At 38.4% G+C, this 11998-nt stretch overlaps 1 protein-coding gene across 1 annotated transcript; it reads left to right on the top strand.

Moving 5' to 3' along the window:
* Positions 1-6327: 6327 nt before the first annotated feature.
* On the top strand, positions 6328-10689 carry LOC134791056 (hypodermin-B-like). The gene is made up of 4 exons (XM_063762086.1): positions 6328-6577; positions 7757-8148; positions 8831-8964; positions 10375-10689. The coding sequence occupies exons 1-4, from the start codon at positions 6478-6480 to the stop codon at positions 10655-10657; spliced, it is 909 nt and encodes a 302-aa protein (XP_063618156.1). The 5' UTR covers positions 6328-6477; the 3' UTR covers positions 10658-10689.
* Positions 10690-11998: the final 1309 nt, after the last annotated feature.

Genomic DNA, 11998 nt, shown 5'->3' with positions numbered 1-11998 from the left:
TCCCTCTCCCTCTCCCTCTCCCTCTCCCTCTCCTCCCTCTCCCTTCCCTCTCCCTCTCCCTCTCCCTCTCCCTCTCCCTCTCCCTCCTCTCCCTCTCCCTCTCCCTCTCCCTCTCCCTCTCCCTCTCCCTCCCTCTCCCTCTCCCTCTCCCTCTCCTCTCCCTCTCCCTCTCCCTCTCCCTCTCCCTCTCCCTCTCCCTCTCCCTCTCCCTCTCCCTCTCCCTCTCCCTCTCCCTCCCCTCTCCCTCTCCCTCTCCCTCTCCCTCTCCCTCTCCCCTCTCCCTCTCCCTCTCCCTCCCTCTCCCTCTCCCTCTGCCTCTGCCTCTCCCTCTGCCTCTGCCCTCTGCCTCTTGCCTCTGCCTCTGCCTCTGCCTCTGCCTCTGCCTCTGCCTCTGCCTCTGCCTCTGCCTCTGCCTCTGCCTCTGCCTCTGCCTCTGCCTCTGCCTCTGCCTCTGCCTCTGCCTCTGCCTCTGCCTCTGCCTCTGCCTCTGCCTCTGCCTCTGCCTCTGCCTCTGCCTCTGCCTCTGCCTCTGCCTCTGCCTCTGCCTCTGCCTCTGCCTCTGCCTCTGCCTCTGCCTCTGCCTCTGCCTCTGCCTCTGCCTCTGCCTCTGCCTCTGCCTCTGCCTCTGCCTCTGCCTCTGCCTCTGCCTCTGCCTCTGCCTCTGCCTCTGCCTCTGCCTCTGCCTCTGCCTCTGCCTCTGCCTCTGCCTCTGCCTCTATCTCTATTTCTATTTCCACCACCACAAGAATGCATAGATTGTCGAATACTGCGTTATCTACGCCCGTCTCAAACAGGATAGATAGAGTTAGACCAAGAAAAATCTGCAGCGATTTTGAAAGCCCACGCAGTGCAAGTGTTATTCTGCCGTCATAATCCCGATAATTCACAACAAACACCGATAACGAACTCTGCGAAACATGAAGTCATAAATGTCCTGTGAAAAATGTCGTTCTGACTTTTTGACTATTTTAAGGTTAGGCTACAGGGCAAACCCTTTACCCGATCGTCTTTGTTTTAGGCTCAAATTGTAGCTGACTAAATTGTCCAGAGCCGTTTTTCTCAAATTTTTGATATCATTCTTCGTTTCCAAATTATCGAGCACTAAAATCAAAAATTCGGAAAAAATTGAATTTTATTTTCACTATTTCGACCATAACTTTTTTTGTTTTTGACTTTCTCGAATAATTATTTTTGCACCTTACAGCTCTCGTGATTATGCGTCTTTTGAGCCTATTTTTTAATATCATATCTTCACAACTTTCCGAGATATAAGGGGATCGCACTTTTTCGTGAAATCGGACCGTATACTGGAGCGAACGAAAAGACATTTCCAATGTCAAAAATAAAGTGGGTCGACACATTTTTGCTAACCAGTATCCAGGACACTCTCCCATGTAGTAGGTACTTTCCGTAGCTATTAAGCAAAGTAATACGCGCTCTTTGTACTTTGTACACGTATTTTTATATTAAGAACATCCCTCACCTGACCTAATGTTTCAGTATATAAATTTATCAATATTTTGTACTTATATCATAACCTCAACAGGCACGTCTGCCTTTTTTAGCGTTGCGTGAAACTTGAAACGAGAAATATGAAACAAGTTGAGGCATAAATCTAAGTTTGTGAGTTGCCAGCTGTCAGGGCCGCATGCAATGCGCACTTTTACGATATTAATAACATGTTTTGAACGTGACAAAATGGAATCACTCACGTTCGTTGGATTTATCATTTATGAAGTTTTCGTTTATAGAAATTTTAGGTTTTTGCGCTATCGGTTCTGTTGCAATGGGCTTTTATATTCAAGTTTTAGCACCATATCGGCTGAAATACCTGTTTTTGAAATGAATAATTTTGCTACTATTACCTATAGATTAAAAAAATACTTAACGTTGCTCTGACGTTAAGTATTTATTTTAAACCATAATATGTAATATGAAATAATGAATATAATCCGGCTGAAACACGACTAAGCCTTTTCATTTAAGAACCAACCAACCAGAATGTTATAATGCGCATATACCTACTTAGGCAGTAAATATGAGTTCATATTTCATACATTTTATAGTATGGGTATAGAAAAAAAATAGGGATCATTCAAATTAATCCCTATTGATTGGGATTTGAACGATCCCTATTTTTGTTTATGCAAACACTGTGAATACAAATAAGTATCACACGCCTTTAAGCTTTTCAATGTTGCCAAAAATAGCATAAATTGAACTAACAAAAGCTTGTCTTTCACAATGCGAAGGAAATTGCACCATCAAATGCAACATTGTATTTTTCCCAATCGCTCGATTACTTTGTTAAGGGCCGTCAAAGGTCGGACGTGTCGGAACCTTATTACTGGCCGTGGAATGACTTCGGAACTCGACTTCTCCAACGGACTGCAATTTCAAACAAAGTTCGAAAATCGAACGTTACGAGATTCTTAATTGAAATAGTTGAGTCTTTCGAACGCTAAAAAAAACTTTAAATTTTAAAATCTGGAACGTAAATTAACTACGCGCTCTGAAAATATTGGATTTATAGAGCTGTGAAAGTAATAAGGAAATTGTATTTTTATTGAAACGAATATTTACTGACACTGCTATTTAAAGTTCAAATATTTTTATTCGACGGTTAAAACACTATTCGAATTTCAAATCTGCCGAATTGAGAGTGATGCGACACGGGTGTTTTTCAGAACAAAACTAAATGCTGCAACCTTGTAAATAAATCTAGAAGTGTTCGTCTTCTTCATACATCTTTAATGTGGCGTTATTTATGTTCTAGAGCGGCGTACCGGAGGCTTTATTCTCTGAAATGCCCGGGAAAGAAAAATGAAACAAGTTTTCGCATAAATAAAAGTTTTACCTTAGACGTTGCCGCGATGACGCGCAAACATTTTCGTGCATTGCTCTTATGAGTTTCGGCCATTTTTGTTTTTATGTTTTCTTTTTTTAAACGGCAGGCCATTAAGGGAATGCTCCGCGGGAAATGAGGTTCGTTTTTAACGCTAAAAGCAAGGTTTATTGGATACTTTGAGTAACTTTCCAAAGTACTATTTTGTACGAAAAGCTTTAGATTAAGCAAAGCATTAACGGAATCTTTATTTATGAGATCGTTATTTTTATAAACACGTGTATATATTTATTTCCATATAAGTACTAAACTATTTTTTCTTTAGGAAAGCTTGGCTTATATTTTGGTAATTACGTTTTTACTTTTTCCTCAAGAATACCTAATTTCATTTTCTTTGAACATCGTAACATTGTAAGCTTAGATATACAACCTAACACGATGTTTCTCGTGCAAATAATAGTCTTAGAGATAAGTATTTATATAAGTAGGTACATAAGTAGGTAATGTTTATGTTGTTTCTGCCATTGCCAGCGGCTCTTGCATTCGCGGCAAAATAGTATTCTAAAATCCGAGTCCGCGCAGTTTAAATTCGTTCTTCGGTCCCGTTCGGCCCGACTCGGCGGCCGAGCAACTTTTATTAGCCGCTGAAAATGTTTGCTTCCTGCGATGGAAACTTGTTCAGTGTTGTAACGTGACGGAACATTTTCGAGAAATGCTTTCTTGGGTTCTATGTTGTTATGTTGTATAAAGAAATAAATAAGTAGTATAACACTTTAAACTTTCGCGTTTTGTACACGGGTCTCTATTGTTTCCCAAATAGTTTTAAGTCATAATGTATTGTTTGTCCGAATTTTCGTTAGTCATAATTGTTTTTTTTTCTTCAGAAACGCGTAACTTTTCAGGATTGCCATAAAACAAACCTAACCTAACCTAACCTATCTATAGAATAACCTTACGAAAACCCTGAAAAGTTAACGGTTTCAGTTTTATGACTAACGATAATATGACAAACACAATTATGACTTAAAACTTTATGAGAAACAAAGGGACCCCTTTGTACATGTACATATCTAATACATGAACGGGTCTACCGCGATATAATTTCATTGTTATGTAATTTCGCTCGCACGAGCGAGATGCATAGAAAGTACCTAAATTAGGTACGTTCTCGATAGCGTTTATATCAGTGTAAAACTGGTGGTAGCCACACTGACAGAATATATTTTACTTGAATGTTTATGTTCTTAAGACTGTTAATCTTAGTAAAACTTAAATTCTTAGTGTTATTTAATTAAAAAAAACATCAGCATCATATAATCTTACTTCTGCCTACTTATTTTAAAATTGGTATAAAGTTGTTTTTAAAGAAATAACTTTATTTTTTCAGTGTGTTTAGTGCACAAGCAAATGTGAGAACCTTGCGCAATTGCCACATTTGTTTTTTTATTAGAGAAAGACGTTTTTTTAAGGTTTAAAAGTAATTCCAAACACAAATCAAATTTTTCATCCGATCCCAACGTTATTTATCGCGCTGTTTGCAAAAACTCATTGTGAGACACTAACTTTCCTTCGAAATTAAGTAGAAACGAAATTAAAAGAAGGCAAGAGGATTTCTCGAGGAAATTTCTAATGAACAAACTTTTGAATTAGTCTGACGTGGAAGTGCTTGAGTTAGAAGGTCGTACGCGCCTACTGCTACCGTTAACATGTACAGTCAGTTGCAGATGTATGAGTTAGGAGGTCGCAAACGCGTACTTCAACCGGAAATATGTACAGTCTTTTAATGCATATCAAATCTAATCAAAATCAAAAAATATTTATTTTCAGACAACAAAGGCCCTTACAGTTCTTCTTCTTCTTCCTGGCTTTTATCCCATTTTACTTGAGGTCAGCCCTCCTAGTATTTTTGCGAAACATCGCACGATTGTCGGTTGTCTCCGGTACTGCATTGATAGCTTTTAGGTCATTTTTAATAGTTTGTGTCCAGGTTGCTGGTCGTCGTCCCGGGCCTTGTTCACCTTCTTCTATGGCATACATACACAACAAATAGAAAAAAACTCCGCGCTCGCGATGGTTTCCAGCAGCGACCGCGCCGCGGCACGCGCGCCACTTGCAGCAGCAGGGGCAGTTGTCTTATTGGGGTTATGTTTCTCGACAGTTGACTGCACTGCACACAAGAAATTGAACAGGGTAGGCGTCCAACAATTCGTTTTCTATGACAAGTGATCGGTATCACGTGATGCTTACGATAACGAAGTGTCGGAACCTACTCACTTTTATTCTGATATCGGAACTCCTGGTCAGTAACCACATGGCACAAAGTGTTCTTTATTGAGAACCCTGGGCAGGATTAGGAAGGGTATTTAATTTTATAATAGCAGCTACATTTTGAATTAGGGAGATGCAACCGTTTTCGTCGTTTAATTACGGAGTAAACTACAACAAAATGTGTCAACAAAGTTTCGGGAAGCCTCTTCGCTTTGGGCGACGTCGGATGCGCTCGGGTGACATCAGCTTTGACAGTATGATAGGGTTGGTGCAAATTAAAAGTTAAGAAATTAATTTAATGGATATTTTCGGATGGCTATTGCAGTAGCGTTGACCCGAGCGATGTCACTGTTCATGAGGCCGCGGACTGGGACTGGACACAAGCGGCAAGCGGCACGGCGAGCGGCAAATCAAGGTCATACATACATTGCGCTCGTCCAAATGAACCTATGAACGGTTCAGTCCGCGACCTAAGTGAAGGAGTAGTGGTTATAATGTGATAGCAATCTGGCAACGACATTAACGCAGTTTGTCAAGGATATTGGTGTCGCTTGAACAGACTAAGAACGGGACACGGCCGATGCAACTACTTTTTGCACAGGTGGGAATGGAAGGACTCAGCTTTGTGTGAATGTGGTGAAGAGGCCCAAACCATGGAACAGGTTATCCAACGCTGTTCTCTGCACTCATACTCTGGAAGACTTGCATGCATGCAGCCGCATGGCTGAACACACTGAATGTTAACATCTGACTTTATAATTATTTTGTTCTAATTTTAATTGTTAATGGATTGCCGTTATTCTATGTACTTGTGCCATATGACTACATAAATAAATAAAATCAAGGATATTGACAGTGACATTGCCGGCGTCAACGCTGAACCAGTAAAGGCGGATGTCAACCTGCAGCATTTTTGTTGCGACGTCGCCGCCACCGCCTCATTACTGCCGCAATTATGACGTACATTCCGTCACTCATTTTATCAAAATAAATTAACAGTTACAGCGGCGGCAACAACGACGCCACATCAGTAATGCAGCTGCTATTGACATGCGAACGTCACCGATATTTACATGCGCCTTTCTAATGTAAATATCTAACATTATATCGTGCTATAACACTCTAGGAACGTCTCCGTAACTTCATGTGAAATGAATTCGAAATGTACAATTATTTGTATACATTTGCGCCTGGCAATGTCTCATTGCTTCATTGTATCCCTTTACAACATTCACACTTCATTTAGCTTCGTAGTTTAGCTAATCTACACATTAAGCTGATTGAAACCAATTTATGTTGCTTTAATAGCAACCTTATCTTAATGAGACTTAAATTAGCCTCGTGTTTAGTTATTTAATGTTGAAATGTCAGCTAAAATAACGATACTCATATTGAGCTTCATAGGTGTAATAAAATGTCGAAACATATCGTATAATACAAATACAAATAGATCTCAACTCACGGGTAAGTCCGTTAAATTTTGTAATAGGCTATTATAAAAACTGATCAGCCGCTAGATAATCAGCTTTTTTAATAGTATCAGTCGATCAGCTTTGTTTTGAGGATCAAATGTCTTTATGAGACCTATATCATTAAAGCAATACAAAAGTCAGAAATCATAGTCAAAGTCTCAGAATCGTAGTCCACTCAAGAAACGCCCCTGATAAAACAGCAAGTGATCGTGACGTCACGATGGCTTGAAATATTTCGTTTATGTAAAAATAGATCGTATACTTATACAATGTGTTTTTTTTTCAAAAATATTAAGAATCGAATGGTATTGGTATCAATTTTTCTTTTTGGAACTTAAAAAAACCAAAATTTTGAAACTGTGAGGTCTTGTGTTTTTTTATTCCATTCATTTTTTGTGTTTATTTTATAGGGTAGGTATTTGACTGTATTTAAAATAAATTGCCATGCACCATGCATTAAATAAAGCACCAGAAGATAAGAAAATCGGGCAAGTGCGAGTCGGACTCGCGCACGAAGGGTTCCGTACCATATAAAAAAAAAACAAAAAAAAAGCAAAAAAAAAAAAACGGTCACCCATCCAAGTACTGACCACTCCCGACGTTGCTTAACTTTGGTCAAAAATCACGTTTGTTGTATGGGAGCCCCATTTAAATCTTTATTTTATTCTGTTTTTAGTATTTGTTGTTATAGCGGCAACAGAAATACATCATCTGTGAAAATTTCAACTGTCTAGCTATCACGGTTCGTGAGATACAGCCTGGTGACAGACGGACGGACGGACGGACGGACGGACGGACGGACGGACAGCGAAGTCTTAGTAATAGGGTCCCGTTTTACCCTTTGGGTACGGAACCCTAAAAAACGCGGACAGCAGTTATTTTTAGACACAATTTATATTTTTAAGCCCGTATAAAACTATAAAGAGTAGGTAATTTGATTGTGACGTCACATGCTAGTGTTTCATAATAAATTACAACCGAGCAAAATCGTTTTGACAGTTCGAAAAAAGAAACTGATTTGACTAGTAGTCAAATACCCTATTGCTCATTTTCTATCTATTTAACACCATCCCTCATCATCCCTATTAATTAATGATGAAAAATCGGCTGAAATAATGATATCACATTGCGCTTCCTAAGTGTATTAAATTTACATAAACTGATTTCGCAGGTAAAATAGTCAGAGGAGAATTTTCAAATATAAAAAAATTTCCCCACTCTGCTTTTGTCACCATAGAGAATGGATATAGGTATTCGACATGTGGTGCATCCATACTCAACCAAGCCATACTGTTAACTGCTGCTCATTGTCTTTCAACGTGTACGGGAGAATGTAATATAAAAGCTTACTTCGGATCTGAACGGAAAATAAGAGGTTTCGAAAGAAATGTCATTAGTTTCAAGGTTCATGAAAATTATGATACTCAAACAAAAGCTCAAGATATTGCTCTGATGAGGTTAGATAAGGATTTGCAGTTTGGTAAAAAAGTAAAGAGAGTTATCATAATGAAGACACCACCAAAATACGATGAAGCCGAAATAGCTGGGTGGGGCTGGACTGATGTAAGTTTAGATAATTTTATAAAAAAAAAATAGGCAACCCCTTCGAATCATTTTTAAATAGTAGAAGAAATGGGTTAAAAAAAAGGAATTTAACGGAAAGTTAAAATATAAAACCTACAAAATTTACTAGTCTCCTTTTACATTTACTTAATTAACAACTTTTTATTTAGTGAAATAACTATTTTCATACTACACGTCGAAAAAATTATCAACTTGTAAATCATTATTTTATATATAAAATAGGCTATTATAATTCGATAAAGCTTAGAAATAAATTGGTAAAATCACAGTCTTGGCACAGATTATATGGGGCATTATCTATGAAAAGGGACCTTATTGTCGATGGCGCTTACGCCGCACAGCGTCGCGCGGTATTGTATATATATCGGAGCATCGTTAATAATGGCGTAAGCGCCATCGACAATAAGGTCCCTTTTCATAGATAACGTCACATATAATAGTTCGTCTTGGGCGAGGGTCTAACTCGCGAGACCATCGAGATAGTGAATTAAGTACCTACATATTCCACTTTTCATTTTTTTAAGCTTTGTGGCATCGGTATAGTTTGCAGAATTTTCTACATAATACTCTTACAAAATTAATTTATTATAATTTATTGTTTTGCGAAACCGTATCTGTACTGGGCTAATTGTATAATCAAATACTAGTATTATGTTTACAGTCCAAGGGCTCAAATAGTGAAGTGTTGAAACACGCAAAACAGCAGGTTTATAGCAGAAGCAAATGCTACGATAAAGTGAGGGTTATACCCGAAGGAACTTTTTGCGGGACCGACCTCAATGGCTATCCTGAAAAGTAAGTTTACGTTAAGTATATCTTAGGAATAAAATACAGTTACAAAATTATAATGAAATGCCTTACGGCGCGATTCGGGAAATGAATTAGAGATTAACTAGATACGATATAGTAAAGATATGTGACGTCCCACGGGTAAAGGTACCTTATGGCGACTGGCGCTTACGTCGCATAGCGCTGCAATAATATTGGAGCGGCGTTAATAATAGCGTAAGCGCCAACCGCCATAAGGTACCTTTACCCGTGGGACGTCACATAACTTTAGTATTTCATATCTAGTGAATCTCTAATTCATTTCCCGAATCGCGGCGCCAGCCGCCCTAAGGTACCTTTTGCCGTGGAACGTCACATATCTTTACTATTTCATATCTAGTGAATCTCTAATTCATTTCCCGAATCGAGCCGTTAGAAAAATTATGGCACCTTTCTGAATAATCGTTTCCACAAAATCAACCATGCAGACAATTAGAAACAATAAGTACCTACTTAGAATTTCTATGTGGAAGCACAATAATGTCTACATAATAACACAACTATTATTGAGAATTATTACACGAAGTTTGTTACAATAGTAGATTGTACAACAAGGGCATAAAGTGACCCATTTTTACCCGAGGCAATTTTTTGTTCTGAACGAAGCGAAGACCAAAATAGTAGACGAGGGTAAAAATAGACATTTATGCCCTTGTTGTACACTCTGCTTTTCACTTCGATTGCGAGGAAAATAAATTATATTTTTCACGGCAATTTACACCACGAAATTGTCGTAAAGCGAAAGAACATAATAATATAACCAATTCCCGCCAACTAACTTTTTAATTTTTTTTTAATTTTCAACATGTGATCAGAGTTTCAGACGCTTTCTGCCAAGTCAAACATTTCGGAGCATTTTTGAACGATAATCGACTCCTATTTTATGGTATTTACTAAATTTAATGACAGAAAATACGGATCTCTAATAAATTGTAGTAAAAATAAAGTAATATAACAAGTTTTGTCATCTACACAATTTTATTGCTCAGTGCAATATGTTTTAACTGTTTGGCTGTTGAGACCGATTACCTTAGTCTTAGAAGAAAATTTTACTTTTATGCTCTAGAGCATAAAATGCGATTTTATGTCGTCTACGCACAACATAAAGATGCACTTTTTGAGCATGAGAAGTGAAAATGCTTTTTTCCACTTAAGACGAAACCATATTTTACAAACTACAAAGTACGACTAAACTACAAAGTTACTGGCCACTAATAATAATAATGGGTAATTGGCGTTTCCTAACAAATCAGAAAGCAATAAGCGAACATAAGTCTTATTGTTTGGCAAATGTTAATATGTAGTGGCCAATAACTCTAGCAGTCACCATAGATAGGTAGAAATAAAGAAATTCAAATGTCATTCAATTATTCAAAGGGGAGACTCCGGCAGTGCCCTCATGATAAAGGGTTCCATCCAGATCGGCATTGTATCCTTCAAGAAGAGACAGTACACAAACAAAACTATTGTGTACACCGACGTCTCGTACTATTACGACTGGATACGTAAAAACGCAAGGAACTTGTATTGCCAAGACTTCAAGAAAAAGGCGAAAAACTTGGTTGAAAGAATGGACAAGGACTGGGAAACGGAGAATCGGCTTATCAAAAAGATATGGCGAACGGAGGAGGATGACTTAATGAACTGTATTTATATGTGAAAATAATATAACACTTATTATATCATTAAAAGTGTATTTTTTGACTGTCTATAGGTATTACAGGCAATCATTTCTAGAAGGTGTGCCATTTTATTTTAAGTTGTACGCTGCTTTATTTTTAATAGGGTTAAGTTTTATGTTATTTCGACTCAGACTCACAAGCTCTCTCATCCTAATAGGAGAAAAAACTTCTTAAAGAAAAAGTGTAGACATATAGACAACTTCATATTAAATAGTCGGTAAGGTTAAAAAATAGATGGGATGATTCTGCAGTTTATTAAGCATTATAGGTATACTGTGTGCATCAAGTCAAACGTCAACAAATTTATCATAAGCCCCAAAAATGTTCCGCTAAACAAACTATGCTTAAATCAAAGTCAGTGGCCCACGACTAACGCGGCCCATATTTCATGACGGCGGCTTTTGAGTGACGTCTGATACCGAACATGATAAATAACGGAGTTAATGTGATGGGTAATGAGACAAGTTTCAGGAAATCAGCCCTTTTACCAGACTGCGATGAAGCCAAAAATTATAGGTTACATTATCAGATATTTACAATACAACAATACAATCATGGTATAATAATATACTCCGCCTGGTACTCCATTCCCGTCTTTTCTAGGTCACCTAACTGACACAAGCCTACGTCATCATGCGACAGCGCTATATGATAATATGCGATAGCGCTATATATAGCGGCCATGTTATTGTGACGTAGGCCTGTGTCACTCTGGGAATAGAAGACCATGATTTATTAGACTATGAATACAATACAATATCCATATTTTAGAATACCAGGACTTCACAGATGTGTTAGTTACACACTTTAGCCTAGGTTATAAACAATATAAAAAGAAACTTCTTCTTCCTCGCGTTATCCCGGCATTTTGGCACGGCTCATGGGAACCTGAGGTCCGCTTGACAACTAATCCCAGGAATTGACGTAGGCACTAGTTTTTACGAAAGCGACTGCCATCTGACCTTCCAACCCAGAAGGGAAACTAGGCCTCATTGGGATTAGCCCGGTTTCCTCACGATGTTTTTCTTCACCGAAAAGCGACTGGTAAATATCAAATGATATTTCGTACATAAGTTCCGAAAAACTCATTGGTACGAGCCGGGGTTTGAACCCGCGACCTCCGGATTGCAAGTCGCACGCTCTTACCGCTAGGCCACCAGCGCTTCCTCAACAATACAAAAAGAAACATTTATCCTAAATGCTAAAAAAATACAATTAATCTAAGAAACACGCTGCCCCTTTGTTCTTTTTATTTATTAGTACATTGTATTAAGGACGGTAAACAAGAAATTGCGAATGAGTGTGAATTAAAGCCCGAA

The sequence above is a fragment of the Cydia splendana genome, chromosome 5, assembly GCF_910591565.1.
Source record: "Cydia splendana chromosome 5, ilCydSple1.2, whole genome shotgun sequence".
NCBI classification, from domain to species: domain Eukaryota; kingdom Metazoa; phylum Arthropoda; class Insecta; order Lepidoptera; family Tortricidae; genus Cydia; species Cydia splendana.
Note: the sequence above shows the minus strand (reverse complement) of the source record. Positions and strands in the feature narration are given on the sequence as shown.